This window comes from Tyto alba, unplaced genomic scaffold (assembly GCF_018691265.1).
Source record: "Tyto alba isolate M040663 unplaced genomic scaffold, T.alba_DEE_v4.0 Super-Scaffold_26, whole genome shotgun sequence".
In the NCBI taxonomy this organism is placed as follows: Eukaryota; Metazoa; Chordata; class Aves; order Strigiformes; family Tytonidae; genus Tyto; species Tyto alba.
This window is the reverse complement of record NW_024881300.1, coordinates 21,181,015-21,201,653: the sequence shown is the minus strand read 5'-3', so window position 1 is coordinate 21,201,653 and position 20,639 is coordinate 21,181,015. Positions and strand designations below refer to the sequence as shown.

Genomic DNA, 20,639 nt, shown 5'->3' with positions numbered 1-20,639 from the left:
AATTCATAAGTGGCTGGTTCCTGTCTATCAGTGTGGTTCTTGGCTCCAGACCTGGCAGTGTTAATCTAATAGCAGCTGTAATTTGCCATGTTACAGGAAGCCAGGTTTACTCTAGTGAGTCCTGCTTGTCTTTGAGAAGTGAGGGTGAGAGAAACCCTCCAAAATGACGGAGGGCTCTTTAAGAGGTGCAAGGATTTAAAGGACCTGTCACTGTGCAGGCTGATCTGCCTATTGTTGTTAGGCAGAAGCTGACGTAATGACTGTGACTGTACCCCTCCCAGCTCCCCCAAAATAACTTCTGAATCCCTTACTCAATTTCAGCCAAATAAAGGAGGTGAACTCAAGTGTGTTACATTCCTACCAGTTTCATATGAGCAGGCGGGGGGGGGCGGGCGGGGAGGAAGTGATGCTCGCCATAGAGTCCCTACTGAGAGAACATTTCAACCAAAGTCTTGGTCGAAAAAATCCTCACTGGAGAGCAGTGTTAATACCCAGCTGCAGGGAGAGCGAGGGCGGGAGATTATTTTTTTGTGAGCCATCAGAGAATCCAGATGAGGCTTCGTTAGCTTCACCACTGATGGCGCAAATTGTTCTCTCGTGGGTTTGCAGATGCTTTGCTGTAGAGCTGATTTAGGGTTTTCCACTCCCAAAACAAATGCTGCAGTACCTGATCTGCCTGGGAAGAAGTAGTGAGATGGTTATGAGGCACTACTCATCCCGCATTTTATCCCATGTGGGAGAGCAGCCTTGAGGATGCTGAGTGTAACTTATACTTCAAAAGCAGCGGTTCCCTCCCTGGAGCTGAGCATGAAGTTGGCATGTGCTGCAAGTTGCAGGATACTCCCAGCAGTCCCAGGCCCCAGTGGACTAAAACCATGGGGCAAGAGATTTTGTTGTGATGGATTGTTACTTAGTGAGGAGGGAGCCAGATTGCCGAGGGGAGTTCCCAGTCTCACCTAGGGAGCAAGTTCTAGGTACCATGCTCTTCAAGCTACCCAGAACTACTCTCCAGCCTCAGGTGTTGGTTCTCATTTGTCACCTTGGCTGCCATGCTACAGCGGGAGTATGCATTTGAGGAGACATTGATACTTCATTGTTTCTTAGTAGATAAAAGATAGATATTTTCTAAGTAAGCATCATAAATTATATGGGTGAAAGCACTCAGATGATTTTTTTTCTCCCTGTCCCATGAAGGAGCTACTCCATTTGAGCTTCCTTATGTGTTTGGGTGAATGTCTGTCTTTCAGCCTTGCCAGAATTTTGAAAATGCCCATGCCCTGGTCCCAGTGTTCGAATAAAACAAAGTGCATCTCCTCCCCATCCTTGGGCAGAGCTCCAGGAGCTGCATTAATGAGGCATCTGGCGGAGGAGGCTGGGAGGGGATGTCTTTGTTTTAATGCTAACCTGACTGAGTGTGAAAATCAAGTTTCTGCTGCCTCTTTGCTTTTCCATATGGCATCTTGATTACAGTCTGCTTGGAAAGGGGGAGAGGAAAGGGCAGAGATGATTGAGTTGTACGAGGGACTTCTTTCTTTTTTTAAAGCTACGATCATAACACGTGCTGCATTTCACTTCCTTCAGCGTTTTGCTTTTCTTGCCAGGGAATCCCATTGCTGCTGTAGTTTTTCCCCATAGCTTTCTCATGTTTGTCTGAAGTGAAGCACCTGCTTATTTTGGATCACCATTAACCAGCTGGAGTGACTGGTGACAGTGGTGGTCAGTTTGGGGGCTAGTGGTACTGGGGGAGTGAATGTTTGGGAACACTAAATGGAGGGGGCAGTTTGTGTGGGTTTGTTGGGTCACAGCCTTGGTCCAAGAAGCCTTCACATAGCAGGCCAAGCAATAATTCCGTGTGTCCAATGTGGTAGCAGTATTACCTGAATAAATGCCTGGTGATAGGCATTTGGGGTACAGATTGCTATTCAGTAAAGTCAGTTGGGTTTGTAAGATGTCATTTTAATGTAAATAATAGAGTAACATAATTATTCATTAAGAAATGTCTGGACAAGAGAGACAGTTTCTGGTTTTGTTCCACATTGGAAGAATTACATGTGCCCAGTTTCAGGTGGGTTTGTGTGGATTGAATAGCTAAGATGACCTTGCTGTGATTTGAACTTGCAGTTCTAGGAAATCTAGTTATTCCAGCCCCTACAACTTAGATTTGAGACAATTATGTTGTCCTTCCTGCCTACGGTTCATGCCACAGACCATCTTGGTGTCATAAGAGGCTTGACTGTAAAACACTTTTGAAGAGAAAACCTTGAATAACTCATCCCTGTGCTGCATCTGCAAAGGCTGCTGGGGACGTGGATCTTCGTTATCTCCTAGCGCAGAGCACAGTGGTGCCAGTCTGACAGAGTTAAAAATTGCTATATTCAGCAGTATTTAGCTATATTTACTTGCATTTTGCATCTACAAATATGGTCCAAATGCAACAAATCTCAGCACATTAGAAGACTTGTCAGCAACTGACTCTGACTTATTGGAACCGCCTTATCATCTGTGTGATTCACAAGGTTGCCTCAGTGCATGAACTGTTTGTTACTCTGCCTTAGAGCTAAGCAATATTTTAACCTAATTGCCTCATTCCTTCCAAGAGAGAACATTTTTATTCAGCTCTGTGTGGCCCAGTGCACTCTCTGAGAGACAGGGAGCATCATGCTTTGGGATTGTGTTTGGGAACTGGCAGATCCCTCCTCTGTGTAGTTCTTTGTCTTCCTTTTGAGCCTGCATAACTCCCATCCCTTTAATACTGGAATGTTAATGATAACTTCCCATAACAGTTTTGTGAGATGTGGTGCTATAAATATTTCAGGGGAGTGTTTCACAAGTGTATGTTTAACACTGTTTACGGAGAGAACTGGACCAGTCACTGCAGTGCAGGATGCCTTTCAGCAGAGGTTTGTTTCTGATTGATGGTTCTTACTCATGTGCCATCTGTCACCAGAAAGATCAGATCCTACAACACAAGGTAGAAAGGTGCATTAGTGCTTAAAGAAAAGAAGGGTATTTTGGTGTGGCTTGAGTAGACTTCCTTTGTCAGCCCAGAAGTGAGCCTTGTGAGCTTGTTCTTTGATAGTTCAGGATCTAAATGTACAGCTGTTGATTACTTTGCAAGGGATTTCATTTGAGGATTTTGTGCCTTTGTGTATTCACTTGTGGACTTCCTAACTGAGCAGACAAACACATGGGTATGCCATGTGTGCTGTTAAACAGAATGCTTGCTTGCATTCACAGGTGGAAGATGTAAAACTCAACAGTCCTGGGCTTCAGCTGCCTCCAGTACTGGAGGATAAAAGTGCTTTGTCCTGAAATGCCCCTTTGATGGGATGTTCAATGCATCATCACTTTTATTATTATGGAAAGGTTCCGAGATTCATCCGAGCATCCTCTGGATGAAGGAATGAATGGAAAGGTAACTCATTTATGCAGTCTGTAGCCACTGTGACATATAAGTCTTTAATTCTTGAATCTGGGGGCTGAATTCAGCTCTGTTATGTTACTATAAGTCCCAGAGTAACTCCCCAAGCAACAGCAAATTCCTTATGGAGCAATTCTGATCAGACTCATGCTGTACATGTGTAGAGCCAGTCCTTACCCAGACTTATCTTTTAAATCTATTTTTAAAAAAAATCTGGAGAATTTACAGCTTCCTCCCACATGTCTGCTTTCTGGTGTCAACCCCATGAAGTAGAGTATTAATCATAAAGTCTGTGAAACCATTTCAAAATTGCTTGTTTTGGACCATGAGCAACAATACAGGTAAGAGGAGACAGTTTGCATTTGGGAAACAAGTGTTCGAGCTTGCAGCAAGTGCCTTCTGGTGTGGCAGCATGGTTATACGTTACTGCCAGTCCTGCTTGACTGTGCCATTTGGTTTTTCTAGTGCTGTGTTTGGAGACTGGAGACAAAGGACCTTGGCTGGATGAATTGCTCTATGTAAAAATACTTCCCAAGAGCAGTTGTTACAAGTTTAGAAGTTCATATCCTCACATCAAAGGCTGTAAGCTTTCCTTTCTAGCTTATTCCTGCAATGTGTAACGCTAAGGCCAAAGAGGCTGAGATGATGCAATACTGTGCAGGGCAAGGCCTCCTGGAACTGTGTTTCAGCGTCTGTTTTTGTAGCTTGTATTGTTAGCCTAAAGAAGGGAGAGGACAGCCTTGTGATCGAGAGCAAGTGGTGCTGGTGCCAGTGAGACTTCTCTGAATTAGGATCGGGCCCCAGACTGGATGTTTTTGTGTCTTTGAGTTAATTTGTGCACTTGTGGGAACTTGTTTACTAAAACACACACATCAATGAATAAACTTTTTATTGTTCAGAATTGATTTTTGACTTGGAGAAAATCTGTTTGAGAAGCAAGGCGGAAGATACTCTCTGAGAACAGGATTTTTATTGTTAATGTTGATTTTTTTAATTCCTTCTTTAAGGAAAAAAAAATATTTTAGAAGGTGCCATCCTTTGGAATAATAACGTGAGAGCTTTGTTACAGAAGAGAAAATAATGATTTCAGATCTTGATGAAATTAACATTAGAGTAGTTCCGCAGGGTGATACTTAAAAATCCAGTAAATACCTAGAAAACCCTACTCTCTGTTAGAATAAAAAGTCCAAGCAATCAATATTCATTCAGTCTTACCCAAACGCTGCTGTTCTGCCTGGAGTTTTTCATTATGACTGGTGTGAGATTGTCATTTTTGATGGTGGATAAGGGCCCTCATTTTCTCTCTCCACAGAAATCTGTCACCACACTTTACAGCTACCTGCTGCCAGTTAAAGTATAGCAGTAGGGTTGTGGGTTTAGGTTTTGTTGTTGTTTTCAGCAGTGAGCAAGTTTCTTATTTATTTAGGCCCTGATTCTGCAACCACTTAACACTTGTTAACACTGCCTATTTGAGAAGTCTTGCTGAGTTCAGTGGTGCTAACTGTGTGCACTTTGGGAAACTCCTCAGCGAGAGTGAAAATGAGATATATTAATCTGTGAGGGCAGGAACACACAAAGCAAACCTCTGTTTTCTCTGAAGTTGGGCCTTAAGTTGTCTTTGCTTTGAGAGTTCTTGAAGTTGTTTTTGTTCTCTCTCATATGAAGCTCAGTCTGTGGGTAAACATGAAGGAAGGTGCATCTTCATTGCCTCTCAGGAAAGTCGTTATCAGCTGCCTGGCTTCGTGTGAAGCTTTTGGATGTGACAGATGGGGTGTTGTTCCTTGTTCCTGGAAATGAAGTGGCACATTTAACTGAAAGGTCAGGAAAGCTTGAAAGAGCAGAACAGTGATGTGTAGCTGCTTTTTAATCCGTAAGATAATAACGATGACTTGTTTGGCTGCAGTGCCTTTGTTCTTGAGGAAATCTAAGTAATTTACAAAGTCTTCTCACTAGTTCGATGTTATATCCTGAACGCAGGTGGATGAGTGGGGGCTCTATGGGTATGTGATTTCTTAAGGCATTGAAGGAGAGTGGATGTCAAAGCCAGACTCTTGGTTCTTACTTGGTACTTGGAGAAAACATCTCTCTCTGAAGTGCATTTTGTGCAGTTGTAGGAGTTAACTGCTATTCATTAAACTGTCCTGAAAAATTAGCTCCTGACTTCAAGACTATGGGTGCTGTTAGGGACTCGATGGCTTATCACCAGGAATAAAATTGTTGCTGTAAAATGCCTGTGTTGCAAATATTAAGAGTTACGGGGAGAGCACACATACTGTTCTGGAGAAAAGCATACATATGTATTAAGGCAATGAAGTTCCCCATGGTTTCCCATTCCAGGAGAACAGAAGCTGAACTCAACCAGCCCAGCTGCCAATGACTTCAATAAGAATGGACTGTCACACTAACAGGAAAGGGAATGTTGCTGATAAGTGGAATTTCTTTGTGTTTCAGGGCATCAGGAGGTCCCTCTGGACGAAGTGGACATCGAATGGTTGCTTGCAAAAGACAGCTGATGATCTTCGGAGGTTTCCATGAGAGCGCAAGGTGAGTTACCGCAGGATGTATTGAATCCTCTGTAAAAAAGACAACAGAATTTTATCTGTAACAGAAAGCTGGGCTTTATTGCAAGTATTATCCTCAGCAGTACCGCTATGGAACTAGACTTTTATGTTAGAAATACAAGTGATCTTGATTTAAAACGCTCAAGTGTTTGAGAAACCATTCTACCACTTAGCTAATCACTGAAGTAGCTACTTATCCTTGTAGATAAAGCTCAATACATCACTTTTTGCCTCTGAGTCTTGTCAAAGAGCCTTGTCTTCCTAGAAACATCTTCTCCAGTAGGCTCTCACGTACTACATGAGGTCACAGCTACACTGTCATGGGGACTGCGAAGAGCACTGAACTGTGTATTATCTTGGAGACAATATGCAGCATAACTACAGTCCCTGGGAGCACAGTGCACATTGCAAAGGCCACCCTAGATTTGGCTGTGTCCTTGGGAGTTTAACCTGTGCAGAGCATTTTCTACTAGTGATATGTGAGTTGCTAGTAGAAAGAGAACAGGGATATATGGTTATTTTTTCCGACCCCCTAGACAGACATAGCTCTAATCTGTTCTGATCTTTTGTGTTCTGGTTTGTTACCTTGGGTTGTAGTAAGTGGATAGATTTGATGAAACCTGTATTGTAGTAGGGAATGACATGGGTAAAAAAGAACCCAGAGAGGTCTTGCTTAAAGGAGCTTTGTCAAATGCAAATTGTTGCACTGAAATAATAACCTTCACCTGAACGAATCTTCTGTATGTTGCTATGGAAGGAGAAAAGCCATAAATGTAAGGAGTTGAATAAGGTGTTGTACCTCTTCAGAGGTTCCTGGTGCTGTTCCTGAAGTGATATTTTATCCTGTTCTAAATGGTGACCATTACAAAAACCTGTGATGTACTGATTTGCTCTCCCTAGAGATTACATCTATTACAATGATGTGTATGCCTTCAACCTGGACTCGTTCACCTGGAGCAAGCTGTCTCCATCAGGAATTGGGCCTGCTCCAAGATCTGGGTGTCAAATGGCTACCACTCCTGAGGGCAATATAATCATCTATGGAGGCTACTCCAAACAGGTAGGAGAGACTTCATGGTAAGCCAGTGCAGCATTTACTGGATGCCAGAGTAATTGATGGAAAAACTAAGGGGCTAAAGTGAAAATTAAAATGTGATAAACTCAAGTTGCATAAACAAGGCCAATGTGATGATCTTGACTTGTCTTGACTGTGGAGTCCTGTGTTTTAACTGCTTGGAGAGGGCAGTGGGCTTAGAGTTTGGGAGAGCAAAATTGACATCATTGACATCTCTGTACTGCTACTTCCATCTGCTCAGTTTTGCAAGCCTGGTCTCCAGTGCAAGATTTGGTGATCTCATCACATAACTGCCCACTGCTCTGCCTGACAATGTTTCTGCATGTCAAGCAGCTGTCAAGTGTCCAGAAAAACCTGGTAATGAGTGTGCGTGTTAGCCTGTGGTTATGCCAGCATGGAGTGAATGAGTAGTTGTGTCCTTGGATTGTTTGTACGCAGGATGGTTCAGGCTGCTGTGAACCAGTACTAGTACCAAAAGAGACCTAATTGTGCCTTTCTTCATGCAGTTCTGTGCTGATGGAGGAGCCTTTCTTGGTTAAAATAAATATTGTTTTTTTCCTGCTAATCTAATCCAGTATAAGGAGGTGATATCACTGAGATAGGAATAAACAACTGGGAGAAATGATGGGTTTTTTGGCAACAGTGGTGGTTGCTGCCAGCTTAAAGCATTCTTGGGTAATACTTGTCCATGTTCCAGCACTTGCAGGTTAAAAGCAGCAGCTGCCAGGAGACATGTATTTTCTTTCATCAGTGAAAGGGTTAAGGGAGCAGCACTAGTTAGCAAACTCAATAAGCCAAGAAGACTTCTGATGAGCACCAGGCTTCCTCTGCTCTGCTTCTTGCTTTGTTATTCATGGTAATTTATACTGGATAGCCCTTTAGACCATATGTCCTCATTGACCAAGTATCCCTGTCTCCATGCTGGGCAGGAGGAAGTAAATATTTCATTGAGCAAAAGGCTCCTGCAAAAGCTTTTAATGTTGCGAATGCAGACAGAAGACCCAGATCCTGCTGCTACTGTCTCAGTGGAAAGGCATCGCTTCCAGCAGTGCGTCGCTGGGGGAGGAGGACGCGTTGTTCTTCTGATGTGAATAAATGAACAAAGAGGAAAAGCAGGGAAAGGGGAGAGAAGATAGTCAGTCTATATATTTAGAAGCATTTGTGCCTCCTCCCGGCCTGTGCTTAGGACTGTATCTCGTCAGTTGTGCATTTGATTAAATAGCAGTAACAATACAGAGGCATTTTCTACCTGAAAGCTTTGTCCTCTTCCTTTCTCTGTCCTGTTTCTTCACTCTCGAGTGTGGGAAGGAAGCACGAGCCTGCATGCTATGCTGGATGTGGATCTCATGGCTACCAAAAGCATCTGGGTTTCAAGTGCACACAGAGCCCCATGGAAATACAACAGTTAACGTGTGCTTGCACTTGATTCTGCTCCACATTTTGAGGTTGGGCTCTGTTGCACTGCTCTGGGTTGTTTTGAGGTAATAAAAATGAAGTAAAAGGGATGGAGGAATGCAAAGCTGCCCTCAGCCTTTATGCAGGCCACTGAGCAAGGGTAAGAGCCGGGTGCAATTCCTCTCCAGCTTGGAGAACACCTTTTAGATTTAACCAACCACTCCTGTTACAAATCTACTTCCTTTGGAATACAGAGAGCTAAATCTGCTTCTCTCTGATGTGGCATTCCTAACAGAGACTTTGCTTGTGTATTCTGTAGCACAAGTGAACTTTCAGGCAGGAATGGTGCAGCTGAGCTACAAACCGACCAAAGCACTGGACACAATTTTCTCTGGCTTTCTTGAGATGCAAAGGCAACAAACCTTTAGCATGCCGCTGAAAATTTAATTCAGCAAGATTTAACCCCTCTAGGAGAAACACCACTTTGTTAATATGTGGCTATTTAATTCTCATCGTGTCTTTGCTTATAGCCAGTTGTGAAGCTCAGTCTCTTTGGGTTTACTTCAAAGGGAAGAAAGTGTGTTTGACTTCTGTACTCCACTCGAGTCTTTGGCTGGGGTACTCTTGGGAGAAATAAAAGGTAGACAGTGGAGGAAACAATACTTAATTGGAGCTGGGCAGGCACAGGAGAAGACCTATTCCTTGTCTCCAATTAGAGAGGCAGATGCTACATTCGGGAGTGCTATGAAGACATTTTTGGACATAGGAAGACGTTTTTGCATATGAAACCAGGCAAGTGCACAAGCAAAGTACCATTCACCAAGTCATACAGAGACTTCTCCTTTAATAAGAGGCAGCATTAAGTTGCACACATGCTGTAAAAAAAAAGGTGCAGATTTGTGTGGAGGCCCTCCTGAGGCCAGAGCTGCTACCAAACATGTATACGGTGTGAATTGGCTTGGAGGGAGGAGGAGTGGAAATTATAATAGCTCCTCTATTTTAGTATCAGCATGATATGGCTGTCACATTGCTGGAGGAGAGTTGCGATGTGGCAAGGCCGCTTTCCTGTGATGCGATGGGCAGTTCTGGTGCATTTATGTCCTGTGGTCCCCTTAGCCCTTGTAAATCTGCTTTGAAGTACTGTACCAAAATAGCTGTGCGGTGTGGTATAATGCACGTTGCCTAGGGCAGAAAGAGATGTAAGCCCAGGAGATTCATGGTTGTGGGTGGAATTGTAGGCACCTTTGTACCCAGCTGGCTGTTGGCGCTCTCTAAAGCTTGAGCAGCACTGTCGGCTCGCAGCCAGGGACGTTCCCCTGATTGAGTGGTCAATCTGCCCATCCTCAGTCTGGTCAGCAAGCGTTGTGAGCTGGGAAGGCAGAAGCAGAGAGATTCGGTCCCTGCTTTGATTTTTCTAGACCTGCATGCAGAACTGTAGCATGGAGGGTCAGTTTTCAATAACGTCTGTCAGTCCAGGCCATGTTGCTGAATTCACTTCATGTGACATAAATAAGAAAGTCTCTTTCATGGCTGGGGATATAGAGGCAGAAAAGATCAAGTGACTTGTCTTAAATACTCCAGTACTTGTATACAGAGCCAGGACAAGAACCTTGGTACCCAGACATGCCTTTGCCTGTGCCAGCCACTAGATTTTGCTGACCAAACGGTGAACAACCAGGATGCACATGGCGAAAAAGGAGCTTTACAGCCCTAAGTGCAACTAACTTGAGATGTTGGTGTGCAAATTGAGAAGAGCGTGCCTGATGTTTTAAAAGGCATGATTCTTAGCACAGTGGTGTCCCTGTGTTTCATCTGCAGCCTAAAAATGACAAAGGCAACTTCTACGTTCCCTTACAGAAGGAGCTGTCGTGGGCGTTGCCAGTTCTTGTCTAAAATGTACCTCAAAATCCCGCAAGGAGCTCAGACTTGCTCTCCTGCTGATCTTAAAGATGTCCTTACCCATTTCTTATGCTGGGGATGGGCCTTGCTGCAGCAAGCTGCATTTTTGGCTGTGTAAAGTGATGAGACCTCTCTATTGCTAGGCAACATGAGCGCACTGTGCCTGACTGGCACTGTGAGTGCAGCCAGGAGGTGTTGGAGGCTAACGCTGCTCTACCTTGCAGGTGCAAGCAGCCTACAAGCCATGGGAGGGCTGGCGTTACATGCACGCAAGGCTTTTGGATGCCAAAGACAACTAGCGTGTGGGTTTTTTGGGGGGTTTTAGGGTGGTTTTTTTTTTTTTAGTGGCAAGCTTTGCAAAGTTGAAGTGGATTCTGCTGGGAGATTGCTTGTGGCAGGGCTGAAGTGTTCGCCTGAATTGCAGGGTCTTATGGGACTGGTTCCCTCTGTAGTTCTGCCTGCTAAGGGCTTCTGCTAATTGGATGTATTTTGCCACTGTTGATCTCTTTACAGACATGTTTAGCACATTGTACATGGGGAATCCTGGTTCCCCTTCTTCTGAAGAACAGCTCTCCGTGACTCAGTTTCCTTGCTCCTTGAAGGATAAACAGACATCTTGCTGTCTGTCAGTGATGTCTCCACTGTCTGTTTGTTTTTTTAGCGAATACCTGTAAAGCTCTTGTAACTTCCTGATGTGCAAACAATAGGCTGTGGATATCCAAGGCAGTTTTGTGCTTGAAAGCAAACACCTGGAACTTCAAGGCAAGGAGGACAGTGGGGGGAACAGGAGCCTCTTGTGACTGACAGAGCGATTTGCTCAAGGCAAGTGGGTGTCCTGGATGTGAGAGGATTGATCTCTCCGGTAGCGGTGTACTGCTTGCTGGTGATATGTCTGCTTTTGAGCCAACATGAGTTGGGGAAAACAGGCATCTCTTTGACAACAAATAACTAACTCCCACTCCACCTCATTGGGGTTTTCTCAGCCCAGGAAGCTTTGTCATGTTGCATACGCAGCGTGTTTACTACAGGGAGCCATGTGGTTTTCGGGAGGAAAATAATGCAGTTATTCTGCGCAGCTTGTATGATAGTGAGTGAAGCCAACTGCTCTTTCAGTATTTGCTGTTTCCCTTCCTTTTGTGCAGACAGTGCACTTCTTGCTGTGCTCCTGCTCACTTCAGCCTGTGTGCCCCCTGCCCATTGGAATGTGTGCTCTGTCTAGCATCTAAGGACAAACTGCAGCCTGCCTGGGACTGAGGAGAAAATAACCACCCTTTCTGTTCTCTTTAGCAGACAGGCACTTCACAGTCACTGGGGTGCACTTCAGTGCTACAAGGTCCCTCTCCTCTGCCCATCCACTCCTGACAGCTCTTTGCTTAGGTGAGACTTGGTGGGCTATTTGATTAAGGTGAGGGACAGACTGAAAAGGCTGCGCTCTCTCAGCTGTCCACAGCCTGTAGTTTCTTGGTGACTTCTGCTGCTCTAGACCTGTGTGACAGAGATGGGAAAGTGTGACATCACCAGAGGATGGCACTTGCTCAGCACAGTGACTCACAGCCCCTTGAACTTGAGAGCTACTGCTGTAGATGCCACAGTGTGTGCGCCGCCAGGCGATGAATTGGTGTATTTAATATGTAACAGCACCTTTCCTAGAAGGTATTTCTTTCCCTTCCTGCCCTGACAGCTCTCTCAAGGGTCTCTTCAAAGTGGGCAGCTCCCAGCCCCTCCAAACACCAGAGCTCCTCTAGCTGTGCCTCAGAACCACTCACCAATGCAGAAATTTGTCTTGCTCGTTTTCCATGGGCTGGAGAACAGGCAGTGGCTGAAGGAGTCATCACTGTATAACTTCTTACTCAGAAAATAGGACTGTCACTGATGCTTGTTCCTGCAGGCTTCCTGTCCCTTGTGTGCCCAGTGTTCTGTTGCTCAAGGACAGTAGGTGGAATAGTGCAGTTGTTGACTTCATTGAAGTGGTTGCATAGAAGAGGATCTCTCCAGTGTGTGTTTTTCTGTTCGCTAATGGGCATATTTAGGTGCATGTGAAGAGCAAGAAGACACACGAGCCACAGCCCTGAACTAACAGATTTCCCAAGACAGCCCCATAGGCAGACCCTGGTCCTTAAGTTAACTGAAGCTTCTTTTTGGCTGCACTGCGAGCAGACTTCTCTTTCCTCCAGCACTTCATTATTGGCTTTCCCTGGGGCTTCTCAGCATCATCCAAGTTACAGTAGTGTTGCGCAATGCCTCAAACACACTTTCCTGTCTTCTGCCTTTCCAATAATTGAATACCATTCCTTCAAATTGGATAGAGGGCCATGGAGTAACAAAACCAGTCAGGTGCAAGGAACAGTGTTGAATATGGATGTGCAGCAGGAACAGAGCAGCACCATGCTTTTATGCTCTCAGGTGCACCCAAGTCCTGCTCATCTTGCTAAGGACTGGACCCAGCCCTCAGCTTCTGCTGGGATCCACTGCCTGCATCCTGGGAGCAGTTACACAGCACAGCAATGCCATTGCCCCCAGGAGGAAGGGAATTACAAGGAAGCAGCTCTGCATGAAGAATGGGTGGATAATGACATTATTAAAAGACCTCCTACAGTGGTGTTGCATACTGCTGCTTTTAAATGCTGCGTGTTACTATGAGCACTGGAGTACAGGGGCTTACAGTGAAAGGAGGAAGGGAAAATTGCATTTAAAATGATGCATTTAATTGCCTCAGCTGAGGCTCGATCCCACTCTTGCTGGTGTCTTGCTGTTGCCTTTAGTAGGGGTGCAAGTGAGGCTTCTGTTCTGTTTCTGTTTAGAAAAAAACCCTGTTGCTCAAGGCTCTGTGGGGCCCCAAATGCTAAAAACGACAGCTGCAGTCAGGCTGTGGCGCAGAGAGCGCGCTGTCACCTCTGCTTCTCCTGTGGTGGGATGGAGATGGGGAGGTGGCAGGGGCTGGGAATCTGTGTGCTAGTCACAGATCTGTATTTAAACTTGGGCCTTGCAAATGATATAGCACAGATGCTCTGAGCTTCTGCTCGGTATTCAAGGGCAGAATCCCAGAGGGCCTTGCAAGCCTGGTGGAAAGTTGTCGTGTGCCACTTTGGTGGAGTGGGTATCTGCTCTCTTTTACAGCTAGAGAAGCAGAGGCACAGATGTTAAATTAGTCCCTTGAGAACACCTGATGCTGTTGGTGGCAGAATAAAAGGCAGGACCTTGGGTCTTCTGTTTCCTTGGTGCTGCCCGTCCTTCCTTCCTTCTGCAAGCCAACTGGTTTTAATCCCTTGTGACAGTTTATTTCTCTTCTCTGGGTGCTGGAATTCTTGCCCTTAAACTGCATCCTGTAGTCTGCATACAGCCACGAGTCCCAGGATCTGAGCCTGGAGAGCCCTGCCTGGTTATCACAGGCAGGAGTTGGTTGTGGCTCATCCCAGGAAGCAGCCCAGGTTTGAACACTGTGGTTGTGAGCTGCCTGATGCTCCAGAGCCACAGCGTGATTACCTGAGTGGCTTCTCCTTGACCAGTCACAGTATTTGTGTTTTCAGCATGGGAATGTACAGATTCAGGCTGATCTGTGGGGTGGTCAGTTCAGAATGGCACATACCGCTATTCTGACATGAGTGACTTTCTAGGCCTTGAAAAGTTGGACCCTCTATATTTTGGGCCACTGAAACTGTTTCACTGAGCATCCCTGTCTTCTCCTTCTTTGCAGAGAATTAAGAAAGATGTTGACAAAGGCACCCTGCATACAGATATGTTCCTGCTGAAGACTGAAGGTGCAGGCAAGGAGGAGGGTAAGCTACTGCTGCAGCTAGGAGGGCTGTGCTGGAAGTGATGCTGCAGGACTGTGAATGTAAATCCTCTCTCTGTCTTTGAATAACAGGCCAAAAACCCCCAACTCTAAAACAAAATTTCCCTTTTAATAAAAAGCACTATGCCCCAGTGCTTGCTTTGGGGCTAAACGCAGCAGATGAGTCAATTTAAATATTTCTTCTTCCCAGGAGTAGCTAAGTGCGTTTGTGTACTGTGACTAGCTTAAAAAGAAAGGGGCCGGGGTGAAGGAAACAGCAGTTTCAGGAGCATATTGGAGTAATTATGGTCTCCTTTTTTCATGTGTGCTGGAGAAGGAAGACGGGCCATCATACATGCAGGCAGAATTCCTCACTGCTGCGCCCTGCAAAGGGAAACGGGAAGTAGGCGCTTGTTGCTGCAGCAGCCTGTACGCTGCACAGCGGCTCTGTCCCCTTCTCACACGCCATTTTACAGCCTGAAAAGATGAGGCTGTGTCTGCTTTGCTGAGCAAAGCTTTCTGGTTAGCTGAAGGCTGCAAGGAGTCATGATTCTCAGCTCCAGGTGACTTGATTTCAGAGCTAATGTAAATGGTAGCTCAGACACACTTGAAGCACTGGGGGATTGGAGCTGGGTGAGAAACTGGCAGAGCTCTGGAGGAAGGTTGGGGTATGCTTTTTGTCAGAGAATCACTTCTAGCTCACAGAGTCGTCTGTGTTGACACCTCCCAGTCGGTCCTGGAATAGTCGGAGATGGAGTTGAGGGTCTCCAGGCTCCTTGCATAACTATGTGAGAAGCTCTGGCCTGCACAGGCAGCTTCAGGAAAAACTACAGGAAAAGATATTTCAGGGATTTTTTTGGTTTGTATGTAGGAGGGAATTAAAACAACATTTTGAAATTCCTGTTCTCTGGGACATTTTGATCACTGCTCTTCTGTTCCACAGCAAAAGATCTTTGGGATTTCAAAGTTCTCCACACTGGAAATTCCTGTTTTGACAGACTCTCTTTGGTAGTGGTGTCTCATAGACTCTTAAGGAGAAGACTGGGGTGTGATCTCATTAGATTACCTAGTGCAGGGATATTATCAAGAGTGATTTTTGCATGGTTGGCTGGTTTATCTGTGAATGTCCCCAGAAATAGGAGTTCTATCACATCCCTTAGGAGATGGTATTTTGTCCTTGGCTCAGGGAATGGGACATTCTTCTTTGAGCTGAATTTCTAAAATGTTAAAATTGTGATTGATTTCTTTAAACATGACCATCTTAAAGTGGGATTTGGGGAGGAGGGTTGGCCACATACATTGTCTGGATTCCTGACCCTACTTGCATTATGTCCTATTTATAGTTTATCTTGTTGAAATTGTGGTTCCTTCGGAAACACAGTGCCTAGCCAGTGCATATGCTTCTCCCAGCCTGCATTTTAGGGATTTGGTCTAAATCCAGAGTAGAAAGGATTGGAGCAAAAGCGGAGGGTTTAGAGCGTGAGCCTTCTCCTGCTGCTGAGCCCTTTTTTAAAATATGATTGGGTCTCCTTACAATGAACTGTACCTATTTTGGGGGTTAAGGCGGTGGTGCAAGTTGGCAGATATTGTAGTAGAAGGGTCCTGTGGAGAGAACTGGTGTAGGGTGAGCTCCATGGGATAACAGAGGTACGTTTCCTCGGCACTTGAAGGCTATTTATAATCAGTCCTTGTTTGAACTCCACCCTCCTGTAAAGGTGTATACACCTTTCAAGAGGTTCCTTGCCCCATAAAGTACACCCTGAAGATAGCTTTCTGCATTTGCTTTTTATTGAAGACAAGACAGCTTGCTAAGGGTAGAAGGGATGTGTGGATTAGCTGCATGATTGAAGTGGAAATGCAAGTGATTCTGATTAATGTTGTTGAAGGCGCACTGTGCAGTTCTGAGAATGTCTAAAATGGATTGCTTTGTTACTCGCTGGAATTCCAGCGGCCTTGGAAGGTAGGAAAACAATCAGGATTCTCCTCTGCTGATGCTCATATTTGCTTTTATCCATTACCAGACAAGTGGGCATGGAGTCGGCTCAACCCGTCTGGAGTGAAACCCACTCCCAGGTCTGGCTTCTCCGTGGCAGTTGGTCCCAATAACCGCTCCCTTCTGTTTGGAGGCGTGCATGATGAGGAAGAGGAAGAGAGCATTGAAGGGGACTTCTTCAACGATATTTATTTCTATGACATCGGGAAAAACCGCTGGTTTCCTGGACAGTTAAAGGTTTTGTTTTAAAAATAACAGAGACCTATTCAGTTCATTCTCCTTGATCATCTGACACATGTCCTTTGTACCTTTTTTTGGCCTGATACATCTCTCTTGCAGTGTGGAGCAAGACTCTATTTCTAATAACTCAGGCTACTCAGAAGCTGAGCCACCAGGTGTGGCTGCTGCTTTGATCTGTGGCCCACTGATTTTGAAGAGGGGGAGAGGCTGTAGAAAGGAAACTGGGAATGTGCAACTCTGGCAGGTTTTTGCTACCAGACCAACTGAATTCTCTAACTTTATGCTGACTCTCTCCTTCCCTGCCAAGTAGCTCCTTGTGCTCTCCATGCCCTGCTTCCACAGCGTGATGGAGACTGTCACCCTTCTGGGAACAGAGAAAGCCTGTGAGCCCTGATGGTTTGGCACGAAGCGAGAGTGGTTCAGGAGGCAATCCCCTTCTTCCAGGAGTCAGGCTGCATGCACGCCGTTGTTGTGTAATGCAAAATGAAACAAAGCAGCAGGAAAACATAGTTATGGTTCTACTGGAGGCCAGCTCCAGGTCAGATGTGTAAGTCTGACATGAAATAGTTCAGTAAAAGCTACTGTGAAAGGATCTCATGTTGCGTTGGCATCAAAAAACCTCCCTCTTTTCCCAAGTGTTGATGAGCTACTAGAATAGATGAAATATTAGCCTTGGCTTCTAGGAACTTGAGAAATGTGGCCCTCAGCTCAGATCTTTGCTTTCGTTTGAACCGCTCTCAAGAAGGAAGTGAGGTGCAAATGACCTGGTTGAACTTCCTTCTTTCCACCCCTTCTGTTTCTGGCTTTGTTCTCAAGAATAAGTCAATTGCATAATAACAGGCAAACATGCACTCAGATGTTTGCTTCTGCCTTCTTAGCTGACTGTTTTCCAGCCCTTTCATACAGTGCTTTGAAGACCTGAAGTGCTTCCTGGTAATGCACTGTAATTTAGCACCCAGCAATTGTTTTGATTTCATAATATGGTGGGTTATTTTCCCTTGCTCCTGTCACAGACTAGTGCACTCTGTGTGTGTGTCTGCATGCACCTGCAAGATAGAGAGCAGAAGAGCTGTTTTCTGTCTCCTCTGCTGACATTAATAGAGGAAGCAACTCCGCACTATGGATTCTCCAGGAGTTCCACTGCTCCTTGTTTTATGGCTAGTGGAAGTTCGTGCTGAGTGGGAGGGTGCACCTATCACTTGAGACTTAAAATTGTAGTGAAAAATAATTGAATTCTCCCCGCTCCCTCACAGCAGCATCCACAGTATTTGTATTAACTGCTGTACATGCTATTAGGTGCACACAATTCACACAGTCTTCTTTTGTTCCTTGTTCCTGTTAACAGGGACCGAAATCAGAGAAGAAGAAGAGAAGACGTGGCAAACAAGCTGAGGCAGAGGGTGCTGGAGATGAGGAAATGGAGAAGCAACCTCCACAAGGCCCAGTGGAGATAGTCAAAGAGGTGGTTGCAGAAGATGGGACTGTCATGACAATCAAGCAGGTGATCTCTGGACCTGCAGAAGAGGAGAGGTCTGAATCGGAGGAGGAGGAGGAAGATGGAGCCTTGGGCCAGCAAGTGGAGCCATGCCCACGTTCAAATGCCATGCTGGCGGTGAAGCACGGGGTTCTCTATGTGTATGGGGGAATGTTTGAGGTGGGTGATCGCCAGTTCACCCTCAGCGACCTCTACAGCATCGACCTACACAAGATGGAAGAATGGAATGTGCTAGTGGAGATGGATCCAAGTAAGCTCTGATGGTGGGATGTCTCTCTCTGCTTGTAGTGTAGCAACACTACAGTAGGGTAAAAAAGAAAAAAAAAAAACTCTGGAGCTTCCTCAAGGGGTGGTGATAAGCCTTTGAGTAGTTTTTTTTCCTGGACAGGAAAAACTTGGGAGTGTGTGATATGCAGCGTCTATGCTCACCATCGCTGCAGAAACCTGTCTGGTCCAGAGCTTTGTGATCACTGTAGAGGCTGAGCTCTGGTCTGTCTGCTTTGAAAACCAAGAAGTGTAAACAGAGCATCTTTGTACACTGGTGGCAAGTTCTGGCCTGGGAAGTCCCGCTGTGCTGTGCTGGTCCACTCAGCAGAGAACAAGGATGTATGCTTTTGCCTGTCCTCGCCTTCTTGAGGCAGTGAGGGGCTTCGGTATTGCAAAGCATGTGGGCATTAGCTGGGGTCATCTCTTTGTACTTTAAATGTGTTGTATGTTTGCTTCATACTCTGAATATCCTGCTGCACTGTTCCCAAGCTGGGAAGTCTAGCTCAGGGGATGTGACACGTTTAGAAGTCAGTTCCCTGAATTCCTGGCTTACATGGTCATGACACGAGTGTTCAGTACTGTTGTAGAGTCTTGCCTGCGATCATGAAACTGAGAAATGCCAGGCAGGAGAGCTGACTCTTGTCAGCATTGGCACTAACCAGCTTTTCTTCCACAGCTGTTCTGTGCTGTTCACTTTGTCCTGACTGTTTCATCTCTTCCCACTGTTCCCCATCAGAACCAGGCCCTGTACAGTGGGTGGATCTGTGAGGGCAATGAATACAGCAGAGCTCTCTTAGGGCCACATCTGTCTGACCTTGCCCTGGCATCCTCCATGACAGTTTTGGGTGCAGGAGTGGGAATCAGCTTGCTATTTATTTCTTCTATTTTTCTCTCTCATCAAAGAAGCACAAGAATGGCTGGAGGAGTCGGAGTCGGATGAAGAGGATGATGATATGGAAGGTGCAGAGGGAGGGGAAGAGGAAGAGGAAAGCTCTGAAGAGGAGAGTGAAGATGAGGGAGGTAATGATTAAGATGAGCGTCGTCTTCATACTAATATAAAGTGGGTTTTAGTACAGTGCCTGCTGGTTCCACTGCCAGCCTGGAAGGCTTCGCTGGCATCCAGGTGAGTTTTCCAGCAGAAACCACGTTTTCATCGTACACTGCTCTCAGGGTAGAGGAGAAATTTCGTTGGTTACCGATAAGTTTTTAGGCTATTACATTTAAACACATTACCTGAAGAGTAGTCTTGGCCAGATCGACACATGGAAGAACAGATTGCCTTCATTAGCTGTTTATGACCTCTCTTTCTGTCTTCCTCCCATTGTGTACTAGGAGAGGAGCAGCACCCGTCTGTTCAGCCTGAGGAGAAGCATGCAGACTATCTGTCCAGGACAGAGCGGTATTGGATTCAGCTAGCCCGCAGCAACATGGGCCTGGATGCCAAGGAGAAGAAGGTGGTAAAAGTAGCACATGCCATGGCAAAGACTTTCTATGAAGATTCAGTCTAGATGTTTTTGAGACTGTTGTGTGAGTGAAGAAACATGCTGGGAGCGATGGTTAGCCCCCGTGAACTCAGCCTGATGTGCCAGGCAGTCAGTGTGTCCAGAAGGTGTCTTGGCACTCCAGTTTTTGCCTACTCTGAGTGACTCTGGGCTGACCAGTCTCAATATGCCTACTTGATTAATGCTCTGGATATGCTGTTATTCCCCTCGAGGTTGTGGGAGGGTCTTGAGGAACAGGATTGCTGTCCGGGCACTTGTTCTGCAAAGGCTGGCGTATACAACACTGTCATATTTCTGTTCAAAAGTTATTTTGAGTCTGTCAAGACAAACTGCACATCATAATGGTTCACTGATCCCAAATCTTCTACCCTGACTGGGGCCAGAACATGTCTCCAGGGGTTTCTACAATAAACTTACTTGGTTACATCATCTTGGTTTTCTCAATTAATCCCATCCTAGCTTTTCTACTTTTTCTCCTGCTGTGGAAGAGGGAGTGCTGTTTGTGCTGTGAAATATGCAGGTAGTGGTCGTAAGATGCACCATCAGCCCTGAGATGTGGCTGCACTGCCTGGAATCCTTTCATACCTTCTCTGTGTGAGAGCCACTGTAACCCCCGGAGCATGTAACAGTAGAAGTCTCCTCCTTTTTAATGTTAGTGGTAGCGGGTTTTGCCTTTACTTGTGGAACCTCCCAGTTCAGTCTCACATGTTGGCCAAGAAAGCAGTTGTCCTACAAATGAATGCTTTGTGGCCAGTGAAGTGTCCTACCTTGAGACCTGGTGGCGTGTTGAGGACAGGAGGGAGTGGGCTGATGCCCTCAAAGGATATATTTTTTTTTTTTTTACCCCTGCTTACTGACTCAGCCCCTCTCCTCAAGGCATCACTTTCTTTCCAGCAGAGCAGTGCTGTGGTCCATAGGGACAACAGATGGGATACAAGCGTGTCTGCTGCAACAAACAAGTGAGGACTTGAGTTGACACCAGAAGGCTCTGGCTGTCCTCCTGCAGAGAATTCCAGGGT

The 20,639-nt window shown here is 45.6% G+C and overlaps 1 protein-coding gene across 3 annotated transcripts in view; it reads left to right on the top strand.

Annotated features, from left to right (window-relative positions):
* The window catches only part of KLHDC4 (kelch domain containing 4), a 29,429-nt gene extending 9,380 nt beyond the window's left edge, over positions 1 to 20,049 (top strand). For 2 of the 3 annotated variants that reach the window (XM_042797722.1, XM_042797724.1), the window contains 7 exons: positions 5,873 to 5,965; positions 6,883 to 7,042; positions 14,046 to 14,127; positions 16,145 to 16,353; positions 17,702 to 18,101; positions 19,022 to 19,138; positions 19,451 to 20,049. In XM_042797722.1, coding sequence (XP_042653656.1) covers positions 5,873 to 5,965; positions 6,883 to 7,042; positions 14,046 to 14,127; positions 16,145 to 16,353; positions 17,702 to 18,101; positions 19,022 to 19,138; positions 19,451 to 19,626 — 1,237 coding nt within the window. In that variant the 3' untranslated portion in view covers positions 19,627 to 20,049. The remainder of the gene's footprint in view (positions 1 to 5,872; positions 5,966 to 6,882; positions 7,043 to 14,045; positions 14,128 to 16,144; positions 16,354 to 17,701; positions 18,102 to 19,021; positions 19,139 to 19,450) is intronic. The other variant, XM_042797723.1, reaches the window with a different exon arrangement.
* The last annotated feature ends 590 nt before the right edge of the window (positions 20,050 to 20,639 follow it).